This window comes from Larus michahellis, chromosome Z, assembly GCF_964199755.1.
Source record: "Larus michahellis chromosome Z, bLarMic1.1, whole genome shotgun sequence".
NCBI classification, from domain to species: domain Eukaryota; kingdom Metazoa; phylum Chordata; class Aves; order Charadriiformes; family Laridae; genus Larus; species Larus michahellis.
In genome coordinates, this window is record NC_133930.1 from 19,673,244 (window position 1) to 19,694,998 (window position 21,755).

General features: G+C 40.6%; 1 protein-coding gene across 1 annotated transcript; it reads right to left on the minus strand.

Moving 5' to 3' along the window:
* Nucleotides 1-514: 514 nt before the first annotated feature.
* On the minus strand, nt 515-20,555 carry CDC20B (cell division cycle 20B). Its single transcript, XM_074568858.1, has 10 exons — nt 20,324-20,555; nt 18,588-18,709; nt 14,714-14,810; nt 11,893-12,003; nt 10,263-10,459; nt 9,304-9,398; nt 6,255-6,483; nt 5,043-5,168; nt 4,208-4,325; nt 515-678 (listed from the first exon to the last, which is right to left on the minus strand). The coding sequence occupies exons 1-10, from the start codon at nt 20,553-20,555 to the stop codon at nt 515-517; spliced, it is 1,491 nt and encodes a 496-aa protein (XP_074424959.1).
* Between the last annotated feature and the right edge of the window lie 1,200 nt (nt 20,556-21,755).

The window sequence follows — 21,755 nt, forward strand, 5'->3', positions numbered from 1 at the left end:
GAATTCCCAATAAATCATTTATATTTAGCTATAGTTATACATTTAACCTAGATCTCTAGAAATATTTAGACAGACTCTGTACCATGATCTACATGATATACAGAATAATATAGTTCCCCTGGAATAGTCTCTGCTGATCCCAGCCTTTGAATCATGCAAGGCAATTTACACAAATTGGCATGTAGTTCCCAACAGAGACGCTAAGATGATGTAAAATTACTTACAAGAATCATAGCTAAATGCAGGACCTAAGACTTTGTGCTGGCACTTGACACAAAGCGGATTCCACCCATGCTTGCTAGTTTAATGAAAATAAATATGGTGTTATTCTTCGGATTTAGAATATTTTTCCTCTAGAGTAAGACAAGCTACTAAGATTTGATATGATCGATTGATGGGGCAAATTGCTTTCTCTTGAAAAAATTGTTCAATCTTTCGCCACGTTTTCACTGGAACGAACACACATATTTTGAATTATTGCATGAGCTAATCACTTGCTTTCAAGGAAAAGAAGTCACAAGAATGAGTTCTGATAACCATTAGAAAAAGCCTTGCTGCTGTGCTTGCTCTCCCCAGACTCGTGGCTTTTCCACAGACAAGCTATCCCATCAGCCGCAACAGAAAAGAGCCTGCTCTGATCTGGGCTCAGGGCTACATGCAGGACTCTCCCTTTGTGACCTGTAAAATAAAATACGTACAAAAAATGCTAAGATACATCACATTTCTACACTGATTTATGCCAGTCACTTTCACCCATCCCCATCTACAGCATGGCTTGTTCCACTTTCACTGTAGCAGCTCAAAATGCTGCATAGGATGTGGGGAGCTAGCACTATCTATAAAATAATTTCACATTAAAAAATTGCTGAAGGCAATATTTTCCTATTAGGGACCAGGCTTCAACTGCCGGGACTGCACCACGTTGAGAAGACATTTCTGTCAAAAGAGAACATTGAACTTGAACTCTTGATTTTCCACTGCATTTACAACATCAGTCCCATCTGTGTTTGGTAATGTTTCTCACTGCTGATCTTTCCCATCTGGCTGCACATGCCTTGCAGACAGTTTGCACCTGATCCAAAAATCATGAGATAGTGTCTCTAGCTGCTCAGTTACTACTGTTAAGGATACCTTTTAACAGTGAAATCTACTGAATAATTTATTGGAATTGTATATTGAGTTTGCCTGTAGTTGTAGTAAACTTTGTGAGCTGGACATTGAAGGCCAGAAGCTACCCTAATCTAGCAGCACAAAGAACATACAAACCTCATTAACCTAATTATACAAGTATCTCCCTCAGTAGAAGCAACTGAATTTGAACTTAAGGCAGAAAGAGTCTGCTATTAAACTGAGACTGTTGAGACATGTATTTACTTCTGCTCCCCTGCATCATCTACCACAACGTCAATGCTAAGTAAACCATTGAGGTTTTCAGGCACACACAGACATGAGAAATTAGAGGCCTTTTTACTGTAAGTTACTGGCCATTAGCTTCCCTGGTTGGGTGAGTTACCAACAACCATATAGCTGAGCTAGTCACCCAAGAGGAAAAAAAGAAAATTCTGAGACCAGATGGCAGACCAGATGTACCACATCCTAAAAGGAAGTGTGAATATATGAAAGAAGTCTTGGGTGACCAACTTGAATGAATGTAAGTGTAGGTCCTCCCATCATCTCTACCTGGGTTCTCCATGAACATTTCTGTAGTTCAGAATAATATTATGAGGATAAACGTGTGAGGAACTGTAATGCCCTCTGAAACTGTGGTACTTATTACAATGGTACCTGATGAAGATCCATAGGACTGTTGTAGATGGACAGTCTGCCCTAACTTTGCAAAGTTGCTACAATAGCTCTCTGGAGCCACAGTGACAAAAAGCAAGTACCTGCTGTCCTGGTACTGAGTAACGTATCCCACCTAAACTTGGTAACTAAAATTTCGACACCACCACCAAATTATTTCAGCAGAAATTAATTTTCAGGCTTTGCTGCTTCTCAAGTTATTGAAATGTACATGATCTTTGTCAATGTTTAAGACCATGAGTTTACAACTCAGTGAATTCTTTACACTGTCTCCATTCGGTGTCTGTAACAACTTCGAAGGAAGGGCTGGAGATATAGTCTTTGGAGGCATCCAAAATTATCCACAATACTGACTGAAATCTGATTAATAGTTTCAGTCAGAAAGACATGAAGGGGGATAGGGAGAAATTAGAAAAGTTGAAATTATTCATTTCCATGTTTTCTGAGTGGAGAGGGCTGGGGTTTTATTTCACTGTGTCAAGATCACATTCAGATAACCTTTTAAAGCAATTGCATATTTTGTTTGCTTGTATGTTTTCTTTGATCCACAACTTTTCTAAGGGGAGGGAATTTACATCCAAAATGAATCTTTTTTTCTAGTAAATTACTCTAATAGTTCTATCAGAAGTATCTCAAAAATGGACTCAGTGCTATAAAAAAAGGTTACTATCTTTCAGCTGTTATTCTATTCTGAATATGACCAATAACAGGGAACCTCAACTACTAAATAATACTAAATAATGAGATTAAGCTACTATTTGTCTGTTTATTTCTTTGGGTGTAAAAGTCACGTGGTTAAGGGTTGATGAGGGTGATTTAGAACCACCTCACAATCATCCATCACAGTATTTTTTCTGAACATACTTTGATACATTGACCATTTCTTCCAACATTCAATTGCTTATAGTAAGGTAATATGAGGCTTCACAAGCAGGAATACATATATGCAACAATTACCTGGTCTTTTTGATCATGAAAATCAGTTTCTCTTGCAGACAAGTAAACTGAATAGGAAACAGGATGATAAGTAACCCTCCAGCTTCACCAAATTACCAATGCATTTGACTTACATGGTAAATGTTTTACACCACCCACTATTCTCAAAGGTAAAAGTAAATTTAGGTTTCATTTCAAATAGTATATTCAAGACTTACATAGATTTAAGAAACCTCAAGCTACAGGCTACCATAGTTAAAACTAATTATTACGTCACTTTCCAGATCATTTCTTACGTCATCACAGGACCGGACCTTAAGAGCTATACATAAATGAGTAGGGATAAGGTAGGAAAAGCAGCACAGACAAGCAGCATTACACAAGCATAATGTGTAATTAGATCCACATGCGTGTCTTCTGCCCTCTCTCCTCCACCCATCTTTGTTTTGACTCTCCTGTGCTTTCATCTTATAGGCTAGTGTTGAAGCTGAGCTTCCAGGTTCCACCCAAGTCCCTGGTTCCAAGGACAGCATCCCAGTATAGCTGGGATTCAATAAAACAGGAATTTAATAAATACTTCAAATGTAGCAAGAGGGTACAAAAAGTATTTGTAAATATCAGCTGTTAGGTTCAAAACCCAAAGCTTCTTTGGCCTTATCTTGTCAGTGAGTGTGAAAAAGCAACCCTGCTTGTGAAAATTCAGCCAGTGTGCAAATAATTTGTTTTTTCTTTTAACTTCAGATGCTTCTATTGGATCACTTCAGTTAACACTGGAAAAAGTAAAACTTAATGGATAGGAGTGACAGCAAGCATCAGAAACAAGAAGGCTTAATTGCAAGGAAGCACTTCTCTGTGTTGTGTAGCTCTACAGCTCCATGGACCAACAGAGCTGCAAGGAAACTCCATTTCGTCTAGCTGTCACCATGGTACAAGGGAAACACGCTGCACTGCATTGCTTTACAGCCAAAATCACTCATTAAAACCCAGACAGTTCTAAATAACACATAGTGATTTATTTCAAATATCATTAGGAAGCTGGCTGAGTATTCTTCCATGACGAGCTGCAAAACTGAAGAGCCACTGAATTATCTAGAAGGCCATCAGCCTAAAATATATTGGAAGCAACCTGACATTAGTACACTCATTCCACACCTAGTAAGCCCTAGGGATAAGTGGAAATCCACACCCTGCACCTGAGATGGCCTTAGAAATTACAGGAGAGAATCCCATCATTAAAACCAAGGAATTTTACAGAAGCAATTTATACTAGTATCTTAGTAAGTCAACCTTTACAATCCCATGCATCAGGATTGTGCACATTAATGTATGTGTGTAGGCAGAGGGAGGATGTGTAAGTGGACTGCTCTTTTAACTCTATTTTACGTAAATGTATAAGGTATGCACTTGCAAAAACACACTGATTAGACAGTTAGCTGAAATTGTTTAAACTATTAACTGGAATACTTGCCATAGAGTTCTGATGAATTGATAAGCATGGGATACTTCCATATTTTCATCTGATTTCCAGGAAGGCCTTGTCCAGTCATCAGTTCGCTGGTTTTGGGTAACCAGAGCAAAGAACAAATCTATTGCAATTTAAAATTCTGCTTTAGTTTTCAGAAAGGGCCAACATGCACCATTCAGTAGATTTTAAATGTTATCTACAATTTTTAAACAAGCTACTGAGAAATAGTCCCAGCAGAATATTTACTTATTTAGAAGGATCATTTAATTCCTTACAACGCTTAGAAGTGCAGTTGGCTTTATTGTCATATCTAAATGTGATAACAGCCTATCAGTATAAAACTGAAGCCCTTCAAACACATCCTCATCTAAACTGTAATAGCTCCAGGAAAATCAACAGCTTTGCTGCTTTACTCCAGCTGAGAATCTGTTCCTCTGTCTCCTAATGTTCAAACTCCAGAGACAGATGTTTGCCCTCTGACTCTTACACCTCTTCTCACCCCAGCAATCTGGGAATTTTCCCTCTCCCTCAACATTCTCTCCACATCAAGAGTTTTGGCCAAAACTATTATTGCCAGTAAGGAAAAGATGATGAGAAGTGTCTGGCTGTGAGATCACCTCCTCTTCAATCACTTCTGCGTGGAGACAGAAGTGGTGAATGAGAAATAACAAACTGTTTCTGAGTCCGATCACACAGTGCAGTGCCGAATGTAGTACAATTGCACATCCAGAGAAAATCCTGCTGTTCCTGTGACTGTAGAAGCACCCTCAAAGTCAGTGGGAGTTTGCCAAATGAGCACAGTTATACAAGAATGTATGCAGACATTTCATCATTTCACCTGAGAATCTGTAGCTGCACTCTGGATTATTTTCTCATGATTTATGTCCCAGACACGCAAAATCCCATCTTTCATTCCACCCCCTGTAGCAAGGACTCTGGACTGCCAAGGACACCAGTTCACAGCCTAAAAAAAGAGAAAATAAATGCCAGAACAGACAAGGAGGTTAGCTGAAAAAACAGAGGAGATTTTGCTTATAAGCATAGTTGGAAAAGTGAACTGCAACAAGCACCTAGAATGTATCTTCGGTTTTTTTCACCCTACACCATGCTCATCCTCCATACACACACAGAGCAATGCAGAATCCCCAAACTCCAAATGCTGCTTCCTTTGCCATTGCCTCAGAGTAGACTACTCTGTCCCACATAGGCCCATAAAATTCCAGTTTCTTTGCTTACCCTTCACAGGCCATAGATTCACACCTCAGTACCAGAAGAACCCATCAGGATAGCGTCTTGCCTAAGCCATGCCATCACAGAAGCCTAAGCGACATGACTAACAGGGCTTACAAGAGACCTGGTTTCTTCTGAGATTGTTCAAGGATATGCTTAAGGCCTAGACTCTGAAGAAAAGCTACTAAGAACTGAATTCTACCTATTTCAATAATCTCCTCTGGCCCTTTAGTATCAGTGCTTCAGGCCAGCCTCAGATTTTTCTGTGAGTATAAACAGCTTATAAACACTGGACTCCCCTGCCTGTTATTATTGATACCTGTCCTCTCTCCCACACAGTCTGAGAATTCATAAAGATGAAGAATCTAAGTTGTCTCATTTCCAGTTTCTTACTTCGGGTTCTTTGCGACCAGCAATGACATGGAAATATGGGCAGGAAGGCAAAAGAAACCTCATATTTAAAATAATTTCAGCAAAATTTTTCAAAACTCCAACAATGGAAAGATTTTGGTTGTTAACTTGTAAGCACTGCATGACCAAAACAAACTCTGTTGCAAAACAGAGGAGAAGGCTGTAAATTTTATTTTTATTTGGCATTATATTTACAAAGGTCTACTAATCCAGTAAAATTTCCTGATCAAAGCCCTAGTAAATTTATCTGTGCCTTGGAATGAGGAGAACTAGTCTGAAAATTACAGCCAGGGGAGAAGAAACGAGTAGAAATCAGTGAGATAATTTGAAACATTCCCTAAGTGTCCATATCAACAATGTGATTTCATGAGAGCAAATACAGAAAAGCAGACATTCCTTCTCCATGTACCTTAACTGCTGAGGAATGAGGTATGGTTTTCAGTGGCTGTGACTGCAATTTCACACCAGGGTCACTAGGCCAGATATTCAATATACCATCACTAGACCCGCTTGCCAGCAACTGGTTGGTTAGTGACCATTTCAGGCTGCAAATGCTCTGTTTGTTTTGGCAAAGAGTCCCAACATGGTGCTGAGCAACCCGAACATCATGGTGATGAATTGATCCTAGTCGTGAACCACTGCAGATAAAAAAAGACAGCATGGGTTTAATGTTAAAGAAGACAAGCTACATCATCACACTGGTATTTCTTCAGTGGTTTCAGAAGCAAACCACATCAGAGTGAAATGTGTCTGCAGAACAACAATACTTCAGTAAAAGGACACACAAACCAACTATCAAAAGCACACCCTGACTGTAGCAGTGGCTGACAACAAAAAGGAGTCAAGCAGCGGCTCAATTCAAGCCAGGCAGTATGCCTATTCTGCACCCTGTTCAACTGTCAAGCCATTTAATGTTAACTCTTTCCTGTTCTTCATGAAAAATAGTTTTGCAAGATGATTTTTGCCAAAGCCAGATATGACTCCACGCCCAACAAAGAAGCAGTGTAAAACTGCATTGTTCTGGGAAAGGGCTTACTAGCAAGGAACAGCGTGTTCTTTGGTTCTGTCCCTTCCCTTGTCCCCTCTCTCCCACTTCCAGGCTTAAAGAAAACCTGCACAACTTGACACTGTTGCACTAAGTGCCTGTTAGGAAATGGATGCATGGTTCTACAGCCAGTATCATCAGCCTACCAAAGGAAGGAAGAAATAACCGGCCTGGAAGCACAGCTTCTGTTACGGTTTAACTCCTGGATATGGGGTTTACACATCAACAGTAGAGTCGAACTGAAAATACCAAAAATACCTTGCAGCACATTTTCTTTTCCTGCCTTTCTAAGGATATTACCTACATTAAACCTATGACAAAACAGGAGAGCTTCCTGCTGGAAATTCACACTTTCAACTATTCTGATGACACTGAAAAAATCAGCAAGTTCAATACCATCTTTCTATGTATCTGAGAAACAGATATCTGACATTACTGCAATAGATTAATTTAAGGCAACAATGACTGGAGACTTTGCCATACTGGCTCTTACAGTTTTTTCAGAGGCAAGCTGAGTGATTCAGAAGCTCTAAAATACACACACAAAACTGACTGACTGCAAGAAACGTCATTCTATTGTGCTTGTATCATGGACTTGATAAGCTCTTGAAGTTCACAAAAGCATGAAAGATTCCAACCAAGCAGTGCACAACCCAGCACATCTTTATGGAAAATACCTATGAAGGTACATGGGATATGTGCACTATACGCAAAGGCATCATCATTTGCCTCCTGAAGATTTATATAGATTTTTCCTACTGAATTATAAGCAGAAGATCTAACCAAGAGAAACAGAACTGAATTGCCAGTGTTGGCCATATTAAGGTCTTCGATAAATCTAGTGGTATGAGTGGAAAGGAACTGGGGTCCTGAGAAGCCTGGCTGAAAGGACATTTTCCCACTCGGCATAAAAAGAAATTAGAATTATTCGCTTTTGACACTGAAGACGGCACCTGTTTTGCTAAAGACCAAGACAAGCCAACAAAATTCTTGTGATGGTTTAATTTATGGTGTTGAAATTTATTTACAGGTTCATGATGATGTGTTGTTGGATTATTTATAACCACACAAATTAGTATGTAATCCCAAAGTATCAATTGTCCACAGTAAAGTTTACTGTAGGAATGCTGCTCTTATTTTAGTAGCAATGAATATTAACTCCATATCTTTTTTTCTACTTATACAGATATTTTAACTCTGCCCTAATGTTAAACGAACTGGTTTCAAACCTAGCAAGAGAAAAAAATGTTATCTCAACCTAATTTGTCAACCGCAACTGTAGTTCATGGGTTCATGATGAATTTTATTACCAATTTCACTCAGAAAGATCTGTAATTTAAGTTCCTGTTGTTTTCACTCCTTTGGCCAAGCTGAAATGCAAATTGGAACTAGTGCTTCCTGTAATAAGGCTATGCCACTTGGCATTGGCAGGATGTTACAGCTGCACCCTCGTAACTTAACCCACCCAGCACACATACTCCAGCAACAGCATTTTATTAACTGGTTGTTTAGCTGGTATCCTCATACCTCACTCCACCCAGCAAACCTAACAGAATCAAAAACCACAGCATCTTGTGAAATCAAAACTACCTCTAGTGTTCCTATTCAGAGATGCTAGTTTCATTTTGAATTTAACAATTAAGTCGGTCCACCCTTGCTTTTATTTCTGCATTTAAGAACCATAGAAGACTATGACATGGTTTTAAAATCACACAGTCTCCCCTCAGCCCCTTCAGGTCTGAGTAAACGATCCGAAGCAGAAAGTGGGAGGAAAAACACCACAAAAGAGTACACTTGACTGTTCTCACCTCAGTCCCCCTATTGAAATGGTTCCTAAATACAAATTATTCACCATCTAGTGTAACATTCACCCTTGGCAAAGCAAAGGTCAACCACTTCAGTCCTCCTTCGTTGAGGATAACAATGAGCTGGCCTTCCCTTGTAGATAGACAGCTATAGAGGTGTGCAACTCTAACAGCTGTGTTTCACTGTGCACCTGAAAAGACAGATGCAATCTTGATTATCAATAGAGGGGCAGTCTAAACTACGTGCCCTCTTCCTGGCACCAGTCAGGCTATGATTTTTGAAGTCCAGACCCACTGGAGACACCACCATTTCAAGCTCAGGCTTTGCACATATACAGAGAAACAGCCCCCACATCCTAGTGAAATTCTGCAAGTGATGACAGCTTTCCAGGAGAGTAAGAAACAGAGACTAAAGAGGCAAGCTAAATCCCCTTTGGCTGTTTTCCTGCCATACCGTACATCTACATGTGATTTCTCAGATGGCTGGTAAGTAGAGGGACAGGATAAATCACCTTTGAGAAAAGCCAATGAAAAAAGGTAAAACAAATGGGACATTTGTCTAAGTAAAAGCAGCCAGACTCTTTTTGGGAATATACTATACCTCTCACCTGCTCAGAATATAATGATTCCAGCTCAGAGCTCCAACTACAGACAGGTGACCAAACATATTTCTCAATCTCTTTTTGCTTTCAATGTCCCACAGCTGCCAATCCAAAACAAACAGGAAATACAAATTTAACAACAAAAAGAAAAAAGATCATTTTTTCTCTTCATTTGTTTGCAAGTAAGCCACTGCCCAGTTCTGATTTGACATATGGACAACCTCAAGCTCATTTATTTCACAAGTAAGACAAGAAGGAGTATTTCCGAATTTTGGCAACTATATTAGTACTGCTGAAGTCAGACAGGATTGAAGGGAATGCACATATCTCTGTTCAGAGCTATTTATTTACATGTTAGTATTTGGACGTCCATACTTGAAAGCACTGGCCTTCAGAACTTTCAGATTGCTGACTCTGGACTGCAGCAGGTAGGTCCCCATATTACCTAGCATCTCAGCCAAAGTCCTGCAAAAGTCTTTTGATAATAGGACTGTCTTGTAACAGCAGTATGAGGGGTATGTGTATAATCAGACTGAAGTAAAATTCTCATGTGTGAATCCATAAGGAGAGTTTTGGCTTGAGTTCTCAAGGCATTGATCACTACAGTGACCTTAGCAAGAGAGATACAAGAAAAAATAACCTGTGCTGAGTAAAATAATTGAATTAAAGAGTTCCTCTTATGAGTGGAAAAAAATCTGATCGTCTCTAGACAACTGAATCATTAATTCAGTCATCAGCTTTTTAGTGGCTTTAGAGGCTCCATTACATATAGATAACACTGGATGTCACTAAGCCATTCAGCAAGGTGCAGCGTCATACAGGGAAGTGCTATATATTGTCTTCAGCAGAGTTCTTCTGTAGTTTAACCAATCTTTGTCATTTGTTTGCTTATAAAAAAAATCACAATCAAATTCTTTCATGGCCTTAGCTAAAAATGAAGACTAAAAAAGTAAATTATCTAGTACTTGCACTTCTCCATCACTGGTGCCAATTGCAAGGCAAGTTCCTTCTTTTATCCAAGCCAGAGATGAAATGTATTTGGAACTGGAATTCAAATCAATGCTTTCAATGGCTTGAAGAGTTTCTCCGCTCCAGATGTGTGCAGCAGGTCCTACAGCAATAGCAATGAAATTTTCAAGGCTCCAGTCCAGTATGTTTAGATCTAGAAGAAAGCTACTAAAAGTTACTGCAAAAAAGTTGTAGGTAATAGGATGGTGTGAGGGGGAGCATGGTTTGGGGGAAAGGGGCTTTTTTTTTTAATAGCTATGTAAGAACTTCAAGGGAATGCTTCTATGAAACCATTACTAGCAAGTATTCCTCCTACATGAAGGAGAGTATCTCTAACAAACCAAGGTCTTGACATAGGAGACAGTCTATATGCTATAGTCTGTCCTACATCCTCAGGTTAATGATAACATTTACCTTGCACATGATAGGAAAAAAAAATGCAAAAAGGAATTAGGGAAATTCTGCTCCTCACCTTCAGAACTTGCTCAGCAAGCATATGTTGTAATACTGTTTCCACTGCCCCTGATGCTGGGTGCATTGTACTTGCAGACCCTGGCAAAGCAAGTCACTATAGCAATTAGCCTCAGAACAGTCTTCTATGTCAGGTAGCTCAGAAGCAGCTTGTATATAACATTTAATACCAACCCAGGACATTCTCCCATGTCAAGGGAAATCCTCAGCTGTCCATTTAGGACAGCTTAAAAGTAATTCTGCATGACCCCTGAAGCATAGAAGTTTGCTACCATAGGCCAAGGTCTGATGTCATATTTTGGTAACTAAAATTACTCTGAAGAACAGCTGAATCCATCAGTCAGCTGTTTCACTATAGTCCTGGTTATTGCAGCCAGAAAAAAGTATTAAAAAATCACTTCCAAAGACTTGTGTTAGTGCTGTTAATTTTAGGACATACCTTGTGCACAATCAGTGTAAAACATACAAACAAACCTTTGTCCTGTTCACAGATATACAGGAACATTTGCAAGGATATGTTGAAAAAACCTCCATAGGTTGTCCATAACCAAGACAGTTATGAACACTTGTACATACAGAGACGTTCGTTGGATCTTATGAAGTGTTAAAACATATGATGTACACCCGAGATCCATCTGTAACTTGTGTATGTTTAATTTTTGCCTGTGCACCACCAAAGACATAAGTAAGAACTTAGTTCAGAAGTTATCTATCATACAAGCCATAAACAATGTCACTGACGTCTCCCAAAATAAGAGATTTCAAAGTCTGCTCAATAAAGTTGCTGCTGTGTTGACTGGCTGCTAGATATCCAAGTCTGATAGCTGAAACATATAACTTAATTAAGTGGAGGTAAGTATATTGGTTTGATTTGAAAGTTGTATTGAGATCTATAGCCGAAGAAAACTGAATGAGAGTTAGGCAGCATTGATTCTAGGGTTTGATCAGTCATGTCTCCATCCTGGGACAGGCAGTTTTCCAAGATGCATCCTTATAAGAAAAACGACATCATGCATATGTCCTGCAAAGTTTCCATTTTATGTGAAGGGGACAGACCTTCACCATCTTTCTTGAAACATCTCTGCAAAAAACACCACACAGGAGAAATTAACTTACAGTAATCATTGCGCAAGCCAGTAATATGAAGCCTCACTTCTGGCTCCAATGGTATGGAAGGCTTCACGATGGTAACAGCTCTGAACTCATTCTGGGTCCCCTCTCGGCATCCTGTATTTGAAGATTCATCACACACAAATCAGTAAAGCAAAACACCACCAGGTTTTCTCAGGCCTAAGCCTTTCACATTCTCAGTGTATTTGTCTCTCCATGGTCCAGAGGAGGCCAGAAGGGTCCAATTTATCCTGGGTAAGCTCAAAACTGTAGACACTAACCAAACTAGCTGAAAACCACCTTTTACCACCTCTTTCAAACCTCCATGGATTTAGTCAGCTAGAACGGAGAATAGGGTCCACTATATTTTGTTTAAATTGTACTACAGCTCAATACAGGAACATGTTGGGGTTTCTCTTTTTCACCTTAATTTTCTGTCAAAAGTTGTTAGTTGCAGAATATTTCATATGTGCTCTCCCGCTTCAAAACCACCTCATATAGCAATTAACTTCTTTGCTATCTTGTGTTAATTTCCCACCAAAAGGTCTCCCCCATCAATACATAACCACAGGAAAAGGTTTTTAAAGCACATGCAGCTTGTGACAACACATAAGCAAGAAAAAAAAGCAACTAGAAGCATGAGCAAGCAGAAGAGTCATCCTTTGTGGTCATTGTCTACATTATGCTGCAAGGACTCCTAAACATCATAGAAAAAAAGACAGATCATTAGCACTATGAATCATTTGATGCTAGATTTTTATGTGTAAGAAATTATCTTGACATAACGTGCAAAGCAGAAAGCTGGAGATCCACTTTTCTGTGCTCTGTGTTTTGACTTCCTTTTTGAATTATTCTCCAGAGTACCTAGAATGAGTATCAAAAGTTTCAGGGGCAGAAGACATTACTTATCACTATAACTAACCTTCTCTGTTCAAAAAAATTTTAACGATGACAAAGTTTTTATACTCTGTAACTTAAATACACACAGACATCCTAGATGAAAGTCCAATGACAAATTGTGGAGAACATACTTCGCACAGTCCTTCCCTACACTGTCCTCAATCTTCTCCCCTAATCCAGAATTCATTTCTGCCAGACAACAAATGTTTCCCCTCTCAGCTGTGGTACGCCCCCTCCCACCAAATAAAGACTGAAGATAAGCAGGAAGCAGGCCACAGTGATCTTCTTCTGTATCTAAAATTTTGTGCAGTTAAGCAATCAAGCAGGCTTGCAGGAACGACCTTCTCAGACCTGCCCAATGGGATATGTAACACGGCATTTTAACCCTAACATGATCTAATATTACTGAAATTAGATTTCTCTGTATAGAAAAATCTGTATTTCTAATATCTAGATTTTTGGTTATTTTTTGAAAACTTTACCAAACCTTTCTGAACCCAGCCAAGTCAAGATAATTCAGGAAAACTAAGACACTTAATTGTAAGAGTTGAATGAATAGCAATACTTATGAAACACTCTGAAAATGTTTTTCTTCTTTAACATTGGTAGCTGGTATTAAGCAGTGAGATACAAACAATGAAATCATTTCTGTAACTCATTTCAGATTTCTCTTCTCTCATAAGTAAATCATCCACCCCGAATTTATACTGATCACGCTTTCAGCTCTATTCACGTACTTTATAGACACATGAATGTGCCTAACAGGCTTTTTAATTAGTGGAAATTAAGCTTCATTACACCGTTTTGTGTTATTTTGCCTGGGTACTAGTAGATACCACTCACTTTTGGTAGGATTTCAGCTCTCACATACTTGTATCACTTCTCAAAATGACGCTCAGGAAGTGGTAAATAGTCAGTACTGTCACACCAGCCCACTTGATCAACAAGTAGGTGGGTGGAATAAAACCTGGTATTCCTGATACCTTTTTTTTTGCCATCATTTGCCATCAAGGAAAAAAAAAACCACTGTGACTAATCCCTGTTGGTATTGACTGCTCTGAACTGAGTCTTAGTTGCATGGCGAAGAGCAACAAAGGAATATATAAATCTATCACATAGCCACCAACTTCTTCTACAGGAGCTGAACTCCAGACTCCTAAAGAAGCTGTTTCTCACTGTTTTACATGAGCATGAATCAGGCCCTGACTGCTAAGAACCCATCGTACACAGAAATAGCCAGATCACCAAAACAAATCATCTGTCCAAGACAGAATATAAGAAAATATCGGTCTGATAATGAACTGCCTTATACTCAGATAACTGGGAATATCTGTATTTTTTCACAGGTTAGCTTCTCACATCCCACCTGTTTTCCAATCACCTGACCATTCACACCCTCTTATGCTCATTCAATCCTAGGATATCTTTTGGAGCAAATCAACCAACTCTTCAGCAGATTAAACCACAGGCAGTACGAGGGACAGTCTGCTCCACCTACCTTTCCCTACATGTAGGAGCAACAAGACCCCACCATCTCTGCATGTCTTGCACACTCATGTACTCAACAGTCCACATGATACATATCCTGTGCCCATTGTGCAGCACAAACCCACATTATTTGTAGGGTTCTAAAATTTAAAAGCCAAAAAGAAATAAAAGTTTTCAGGCCACTAATGCATCGGAGGGGACCAAAGGAGAGCCAGGTAAAATACTAGGGGCTAACCACACTGAAAGAGGTGGAATACTATCTCTTCACAGGCAGTGGGAAGTCCAGAAGTAGCCCCAGGCAGCGTAGGTCTCAGCCACTTTGTAGTATTCTTTAACACTTGCTGGAACAGGTAGACGCACTTGCTTTTCCAGTATAGATGCAGCCTCCTGTATCTTACTGTTCAGCGTACATGAGAATATTTGCTATATTGGAACATACCTTTCCAGATGCAATTGGTATTTTCACAGACCTTCATGTCACCATTTTCTGCAATGCTATAACCAGCCTCCTGGACCACTGGAAGCTGAGGACATTTCTGTGAATACATCGAAGTGTAAACATGACGTAATGAAGAAATCTGTCAAAAAATGTATGTAAGCATCATGGATAACACAACTCCCATCAAAGGGCTCAACCTTCATTACTTAAAAGCTTCAAAACAGCTTGTGTCTTGGATGGGAGATCAGTAACAAATACAGAATACCAGTATCCAAATCATGTGCTCTAACTTGAGCCACCATCTCTCCTTCCATAAAACACCAATTTACTGCTAATGATCACACAAACTTTAACAAAGCTGTTTGAACAAGGCTATCTTACCAGTGGAAAAGGTCACAGGCCCTGCACATCTGTAGGTACTACCACAGGTTACCTGCCAAAATTCAGTGCCCTCTTTTCCTCTTCTGAATTGGCATTTGGGCTAATTTTAACCAGCATGCAGACAGTAAGTCTGATGGAAGTCTATGAGGGAAGATCAGTTTTGTGGTGCATACACTGCAGGGCCATTGATTCCAGGATGAGACCTATTGGATGTCGGAGTCCGCTCTCAAACCTGGGTCCCAGAGCTTGGACTCCATGATCCCATTCCTTAAACCAGAATTACGATATGAAACTGAAAATACATACAAGGTGTCTCAGAGGAATAAGATTTTTTTAATTACATTATAATTTCCTTGGGTGACAAACAATCAGATGATGCAGCAGAGAAAGATAAGCAAAGGCAGATCTGAATTGTTATTGGAGGTTTTTTTGTTGTTTTTTTTTTTAAATAGCTTAGGCTTTTAGCCAAGATTCAGGCAAAGGCTAAGATCAGCTCACAGAGGATATGAATCTCTTCACCAATCCCTACTAATACCCATTTCTTCACAATGTTCCCTGAGTTGAACACTCTGATATCAGTTGTCTTTTTGGTCTGTAACTCTTTGTTCACAGTCAGGTGGAAATTCAGCTGATGTTTTTACCAGCCACTCAAGATTAGTATGTTCTTCCTCTAATGTCTGTGAAATCTATCCTTCCAAGCACACTCAGTGTACTTCTTCAAAACCCTGTTGCAATCATGCTAAGAAATGTCTTACAAAAACATAGCTGGAAAAAAAAGTGTTCCTCTTTTATACATCCCAGCTGTTCTACAGCAGGACTTCAGCTTTGAGAAGCATTTTCTCTATGATTTATACAGACAACTTGGCAGAAAGCTAATCAGATTGCTTGGATCTGTGTCCCTGTAAAATAAGTGCAAACATTTCTGTGGAAAACCAACTGTGTACACAAAGAAGTAATCTTTTCACCCACAAAGAGACCACACACATTCACTGGAATGTGAGAAGATTTATCTTTTTTTCAAGGCATTCCATCCCTTTATGCTACCAGGCAGCACAAATTAAATAGCAATTAATTGCTATATCTAAGATTAATAGATTTTCTGATGTCCAAACTTTTCAGGTTTTAGGAAGAACTTGGGACAGTCAGATCATGTGCGCCCTCAGCAAGTTTGCAGACGACACCAACCTGAGTGGTGCAGTTGACATGCCTGAGGGACAGGATGCCATCCAGAGGGACCTGGACAAGCTCAAGAAGTGGGCCCATGTGAACCTCATGAGGTTCCACAAGGCAAAGTGCAGGGTTCTGCACCTCGGTTGGGGCAAGCCCCGGGACCAATACAGGCTGCGGGATGAAGGGATTGAGAGCAGCTCTGCAGAGAAGGTCTTGGGAGTACTCGTGGATGAAAAGCTCAACATGACCTGGCAATGTGTGCGCACAGCCCAGAACACCAACTGTATCCTGGGCTGCATTAAAAGAAGTGTGGCCAGCAGGTCAGGGAGGTGATTCTGCCCCTCCACTCTGCTCTGGTGAGACCCGGAGTACTGCGTGCAGCTTTGGAGCCCCCAGCATAAGAAAGGCATGGACCTGCTGAAACGAGACCAGAGGGCGGCCACAAAAATGATCAGAAGGATGATCACATCTCTCCTGTGAGGACAGGCTGAGAGAGTTGAGGTTATTCAGCTGGAAGAAGAGAAGGCTCCAGGGAGACCTTATTGCAGCCTTTCAGTTCTTAAAGGGGGCTTATAAAAAAAAGATGCTGACAGACTTTTTCATAGAATCATAGAATGGTTAGAGTTGGAAGCGATCTTTAAGATCATCTAGTTCCAACCCCTCTGCCACGTGCAGGGACACCTTTCACTAGACCAGGTTGCTCAAAGCCCCATCCAACCTGGTCTTGAGCACTTCCAGGGATGGGGCATCCACAACTTCCCTGGGCAACCTGTTCCAGTGTCTCACCACCCTCACAGTAAAGAATTTCTTCCAAATACCTAATCCAAATCTACCCTCTTTCAGTTCAAAACCATTACCCCTCGTCCTATCAATACACTCCCTAATAAAGTGTCCCTCCCCATCTTTTCTGCAGGCCCCCTTGAAGTATTGGAAAGCTGCTATAAGGCTCTCACCAGAGCCTTACAAACCCATTCAGTTGTGTATTTTAACAATTCTAAAATTCACAGACTTTCCAATCAGACCACAGAGGGAGCACTGTTGTTGAAAGGAGGATTTTCCAGACTATTTTTCTTATTTAGAAAGGAAAGTACTTGCCCCGAGGACCAGGTTTCCCAGGATGATGTAAAAGCATGGTCTTTTTCCAACATCCAGTGACCTCCAAGAGTACAATCATTCGAAGATATCAATCAACAACCCTGTTAGCCCACCTGTCCTGACACTACCTCCTTTTCTTAGAAGTTGAGCTTGATACCCTCACAGAAACTTCTCAATAATACTAATTAAGGATTATAAACTGCTATGAGCAAGGACATTGGGTATGCATCTCTGAAGCATCCTAACTCAACAATTACGGTCAAAAAAGTAATCACTTGAAATCAGCTATCAGCATCTTCAGTACTGACCTTGCAACTGAAGCAATCAAGAAAAGGAGAGCACGAGAAAAAGCATGGTCACTGACTAAAAGTTTACAGCTTAATAAATGAACAGTCACAGTTAGATAGCACTAAAATAGAGAGGTTTTTGAGTGTAATGATATGATAATAACATGCTTAACACAAGAAGTCAATTTTCAATAAGTTAGCGAAAAGAAACAGATGGGTGGCTGGAGCATAGGTTTATTTAAGATGACCAAAAAGCAATGGATAATGCCTAAAAAAAAAAAATAATAATAATAATGGGTCAGTGTCCACTAGGAAAAATCAAGGGATAAAGTGTACAGCAATAGAAAGCAACACCTAAATAGGAAGTGATCTGAAGTCCCTGTTTCACATAGGTAGATTCCATGTGTTCTTTCATCTTTGGCCAAGAATCTGACAGTCTACTGTCATGATAAAATATTTTATTCTCAGAAAGCTACTTTTTGGCAAATTTCTCACAGCATCTTGTTCTGTCTACGTGACAAAATGAACAGCTACATCCTGCGCAACTGAAGAAGTGATCTTCTTCACACATAGTGGTTATTAAAGTGGAAAACTGAGTCACTCATGTTTTTCATGCGTATTTTTTGCAATATACGTTTTCCCTCAGAGGTAACCAACGTACCCCGAGGGCTTCATTAGCTTGGTTTCGATTTTAGTTTGCAGGATGATAGCCTGGAAGAAGGGGAGAGGAGCTGAATCAAATAAATGACGAAGCAATTGCTCGTGACACTTCTCTAGCAGACATTTCCTAAATGAACCTCTTCTTTTTATTGTTCTCCATGTCAATAAGGTAGTATCAGCATAACAGATTCCAGGCCAAAGATAGGGTAAAAAAAAAAAAAAAAAAACCACATCAGGAAAGCAAATACCCTACCTCTGCATTTGAATGTTCCATTACTCACCTGTTTCTTTGCCATTTCAGCTGTCCCATTATTCCTCCCTTCCAAGCCTGCTGCAGCTTGACTGCCACGTAGAGTCACAGCAGTTTTCATGATGAAGAGTTTCTTAGGCACCTGAGGTGTCACTGGAAAAACAATTTTAATGGAAACAATACCTTTAAAAACCATACACAGGGATATTTGTCAAATACTTTTCAGGGTAGCACTGATTTCATAGTAGCAGTGCTCTACAAGCAGATCTGACACACTAAGTGGGACAATGCAAACACCAACATTTGAACCAGTCACCCTGCTTTCCTTTTGTCAGTGAAGAGACATTTCTACAGCACTATTCATCTTATCCTAAAAGAGATGTCTAAAAAAGGTCAGATTGATCATTCCCTTTATAAAGTGTGCCTGTTTACTACTGCAGCTCATATCCAGCCTTAGATTTATCAACGGGTTACACAGGATTCTACCCCATAGGAAATCAGTATCTAATTTCCCAGAACCATACAGGCTTTCACCACTGTCAGCATGCAGAACTTTCTGTTCTAGAAACTGAAGTAAGGAAGACTTTAACTTGTTTTAGAACCTGAGTTTCCTAGAGCTGGACATGTATTATTAACAGCTCTGGTATTCTGCTTGGCAGAAGACAGAACAGCACTTTCTGACCAATAGGCATGGATGGCATTGTAGGAACACATCCTGAACACTAAAACAGCATCTTTTATTTGCTCTCTAAAGATTTCAATTATTAATCAAGAAGTGAGCCTTATTTAGTTCCCGAGATCTTCCAGGAAGCTCTTCTTGTACACGGAACATGTAAACCCTTCCCCACTTTCTGCTAGCACTGATAGAAGTAGAGTGAGTGAGTTCAAAGGCTCATTTCACCTTTCGTCAGCTCCCCCTGTTGTTGATGGAGAGAAACAGCCCCCCCCTAGAATCAGTTCTTTCTCAGGCTAAGTCACAGTACTGAAAGTTTGATCTGTGCTCTGAATGGCTGTCAGGTAAGTATCTATCTCCCTAGGGTGATTTGAGTGTGAGTGCTCCTGGGCCACTGTCCCTTTGTCAATATCTGGAGCCTTAAATATTGGAGGAGAGACAACAATACAGGGCAAGCTTGTCCTTCAGTGCACGTACAGTATAGCACATCCAGCCACACAGACTGGTCCAAGCACTGCACTTATGGCCGAGTCTGCAGCAAGGCAAAGGAGAAGCAGGAGGAAGGGAAGAAAGGCCTGTGTGAAGCCTCCTGCTCTTCTGTCAGTTAGCGTTAACTATTCCAGATATGAAGCTGGAGCAACAAACCCTGTGCACTGTTACAGCCCTATGCAACTGAAACCCAGACCAATGCACACCCATCATAGAGGCAAAAAGACTGGTCTGCAACAGGCGTGGCTTGGCTGGAGATGAGACTTTCTTGTCTCTCTTTCTTTTCATCCCCCTTAATGTCAGCTGTCTGTGTGACCTCCTGTCCTAGGCTGTCTGCGCACTGGCAGCAGGAACCTCGGGCCCAGCTTTCCTCTCGTGACTGCAGTGTCCTCCTGCCGAGAGGATGCTGGCCCTGAGCTTGCTCTGCCCGTGAAGCTTGGCACAGACTGCTGCTGCTGCACGCTGCCATACCCAGGGCCACTCGCAACAGGACACGGGGGAACACCAACCCACACCTTATACTAATTTCCCCCTCCAAGTTATTTCAGAAGTCCCTGCATGAGGCCACCCTCTATACGATGATGTTCCTTTGCACCTTGTCTGACCTGGAGCCTTCCTAGGTGTGCTGGTGATCTGGGACCCCCCGGAGGCACAAGGCCCTGTCAGACCCTCCGCGCTGCCTCTCGCATGCAGCTGCTGCCATCTTGTGACAATAGGGCTGCTCGCCACCGGCGCCCTGGCCGCCAGCTTCCTCTTAATCGAGCTCTTAAACCTGGTGTACGTGGTCCTTTCCGAGTCTGGGACCTGCACAAGTGAAAGGAGACAAAACACCACCATTACTCTTGACTGAATATCATACTGCCCCTTCACGCTGTTTCAGGTTTTGCTCTGCCACCTCAGAGCAGCAGGCCGTGGAGAAGGTGTTGGGCTGAGGATGGCTCCATCAGTCAGTCACCTGGGTGGAGAAAGAGTGAGGGGGGGGGGAACAAACAGAAAGAAACAATTGTTTCTCGTCAGGTAAGTACCCCTGAATCAACTGTCACACAGAAAGCCCGTGGCAGAGAAGAAAACTTAAATTTGTGTCACTTGTCCACTAGGCTACAGCACCAGCCTTTGAAAGGCCGAAGGCATCTTCAGACATTTAGTACCAGATACTGGACCTTTCCTGAGAGACGGGCATTTGGGCAAACCCACGTTTTGGCTGTCTGGAACCAGGCTGGTTTTCTGATCTCCACCCAAAGGAGGGCTTAGGTCTCTTCCGATTTCTGAATCTTCTCACCACCACAGCAGCTTGCTCCTGTTATTATTTGGTATGCTATCTGACACTTTTAATATATTAAGGCATAGTAAATAAAGATTAAATGACAGATTTACATTTCTTACTTTCAAATTCATTCATAGAGCAATTTGTGCCAGAAAAACATAAAACATAAGAATGTATCAAAATTTTAAATGTAAGAGCCTAGATAATATTGAACACATGATTTTGCTTTCCAGAGTTTTAAAGCAATGTTTTAGGTGAAAGTAACAACAGTAAGGAAGCACAGCAAGTATAATAGGCTTCTGCATCATTATTAGGTACTCCAGTAAATATTTATAATACTTTAAGTCTTTTTTTTCCTGAATTAATCTTAGTTCCAAATTACAAGCTGTTGAGACATAACTTAGACACCAGGATCTTGCATGGGTTTTCTGAAATCAAACACATTCAAACTTGCTTTTAAAGTCAGCATTAATCACCTGTGCTTGCTGTTGAGTACAGCTTTGTCCATTTCAGCACAGAAGTCCACTACTTTTCTGTCCCTACCACCGAAACACCATGCTCACAGGCCTCACTGACAGGCAGATATCAAGCCTCACATACAGGAAACACCATACAACACTGAAATTTCACAATGCTTCACAAGCTTCTCTTTGTTACATAGAACTGTGTGAAACTCTCTATACAGTCTTGTTAAACAAAATTAACACGGACTTTAGCTACTAGAGAACATCATAGAAATGGCTGAACATACCACTATGATAGTGTACAAATCA